The sequence below is a fragment of the Buceros rhinoceros genome, unplaced genomic scaffold (genome assembly GCF_000710305.1).
Source record: "Buceros rhinoceros silvestris isolate BGI_N320 unplaced genomic scaffold, ASM71030v1 scaffold17154, whole genome shotgun sequence".
Classification (NCBI taxonomy): Eukaryota; Metazoa; Chordata; class Aves; order Bucerotiformes; family Bucerotidae; genus Buceros; species Buceros rhinoceros.
The window spans coordinates 9,394-11,750 of NW_010406647.1; the positions used below are offsets into that span (position 1 = coordinate 9,394).

Consider the following 2,357-nt stretch of genomic DNA (forward strand, 5'->3'; position numbering starts at 1 on the left):
TCTTTCCTTGATTACGTCTTTTTCAAATATAAAAGACACTCCCTCCATCCCTCAAACTCCCCTACGCATACAACCGTAATGAATCCTGCAGTAAACACTTAAAATATCTGCATACCTTGTGTGTAGAAATACTTCATGGTTTCCAGTCTACAGTCAAAATTGCATGTTGGATTTTTTTTTTTTTAATATATGTACATGTAACAAAGGGGCAGGAGGAAGGGGAACAGGAGCAGTCTGTGCAATCTCCTGCTTTGTGAGTAGTCCTGTTAGTGTCTTGTAGATGTAGGAGTTTCCATAACTAGCCTCTAGTTTAGAATGGTTTGTTTCACTTGTTTCCTTTAAAATAGTTGATAGTTTCTTTTAGATGTCTTCTGTACCAAAAAATTTGAAAGAAATATAAAATGTTTTGGAACTCTGTGCTTAGGCTCCACCAGCGACAGTTGATGCATCAAAACCAAAACGAAGAACCACCTACATCTTCTATTCCCAGCAGACCACCACCAGTGACTTATGAACACAGCAGTCCAGTGCAGCCACCACAGATAGTTCTTGAAAGTGGTAAGAAACTGATCTGCACCTGTGATCTAAGCTGTGGAAACAGTTGTGTTTGGTTTCATGGGGGTTTTTTTGTTTGTTTTTTTTAACATAGATAATTGTGAAGAGAATTTGAAAACACAGCCCTGTTATTATTTTATTATATTGATTTTTGGAGATTTTCAACTAAAGTTGTACTTTGTTTTCTGAAAACATTCTATCCTTCTTCACGTCTTGAAATGTTAGTCAGATTGTTAGGTGAAAAACACAATCCAATAAACTGAAGAGTTTTTTCTATGACTGTTTAATCTGATAAAAGCGTAGCTTCTCCAGGGGGAGGCAGTTTGTGCAACTTACTGTTCCCAGTATTTGCAGAGTTTGTGGATGTTACTGTGATAAGTAGTTATTGCCCTTATTGTTCTATAAAAATCATGCTTATCGTTACTAGCATTTTTAGATCTTACATGCCCCAACTCTCTAAATCAAATTGTGAATCCCTATGAATTAAATGAAGATAAGCTATTGAAACACTATGACACTTTAAAATATGTCTTTCTGCCTATCTAGAACCTGTTATCCAGAAGAATTCTTGGGTTGGACCAAGTACAAACGATGATCATTCCTATGCAGTAAAGAACACTTTTCATCTTGAAAGAAGTTTTCACAAGGAGCTATACCTTGAAGATATACAGACAGATGAAGACAAACTAAACAGCAGCCTTTTATCCTCAGAGTCTACTTTCATGCCAGTTGCTTCAGGATTGTCTCCAGTGTCTCCTACTTCAGACCTGAAGCTACGTGGAATCAGCTTGGGCCTAGAAGGTGATGATGATACAGTGATTGAATGTGTGCAAGATGTTAATAGTGGAGAAACAGCTGAGAAGGAAGAATCTTCATGGGTAACAAGGGAGCACTCAAAGAGAGCAGTGGGAAGTGTGGAAAATCAAGAGAATATCAAAGAGAGTATGTTCTTGCCTTCTGATCCAGTTACAGCTAGCGTGACTGCTAAAACTAGCAACTGTTCAGCATCCTCTGAAGACCAAGTTCTGCGTAGTCACCCCAGCACCTTCATAGGTGCTGAATCGGGAGCTACAACTCTCTGTCCTGACCAGATGGCAGGAGAAAGTTCTAATTCATTAGCTGTTGTCAATCAAGGCGCAGCTGAACGGCAAAGAATGACAAAAGCAGCTACCAAACTTCAAGCCTGCTGGAGAGGATTTTACACAAGGAACTACCATCCCCGAGCCAAGGAAGTGCGATATGAAATTCGACTAAACCGAATGCAGGAGCACATCCTTTGCTTAACTGATGAAATAGAAAAGTAAGTGGAGGTAGTGCTGTTTATTTTGAAATCTGTATGAATATAACCATCATTCCAGGATATTTCAGAACAGTTGTAAATGGATCTTCGTGTAACTACTCACAGTAGAACCTAGCATCAGTACTGTAAAACTGTGATTACAGTAGGGATCACTTCCAGTAAGATAAGCACAGTTAGGCACACAGCTGTTCAAACTCTTGAAGTGCCTTCTAGGAGTCGTTTGGGTTAGAATACATTTTTCTGTTCCTTTGTTAACAGGATTTCCGTGTTTCACTGCATAACCAAAATAGAAATTGCCAAGTGTGATTTTCTTTTTTAAAACAATTTATTTTTACTCATTTCCTAGCAATTACAGGATCTATAAATGAAATGCCCATATTGAGAGTCATTCCTCTGTTTCTCCTTTTCAAAAGAAGAATTCTCTTTGCCTCGCATGATACAATTTTAAAACATGATTCTGTGCCTGGTTCTGGGTTTGGTTTTTTTTTGGGGGGGGGGGGTG

General features: G+C 38.6%; 1 protein-coding gene across 1 annotated transcript in view; it reads left to right on the top strand.

The window, feature by feature from the left end:
* CEP97 (centrosomal protein 97kDa) overlaps window positions 1–2,357 on the top strand; it is a gene marked incomplete at its 5' end in the record, with an annotated part of 11,357 nt that overhangs the window by 6,719 nt on the left and 2,281 nt on the right. The window contains 2 exons of the mRNA XM_010134207.1: window positions 425–558; window positions 1,102–1,855. Of these exons, the coding sequence (XP_010132509.1) occupies window positions 425–558; window positions 1,102–1,855 (888 nt within the window). The remainder of the gene's footprint in view (window positions 1–424; window positions 559–1,101; window positions 1,856–2,357) is intronic.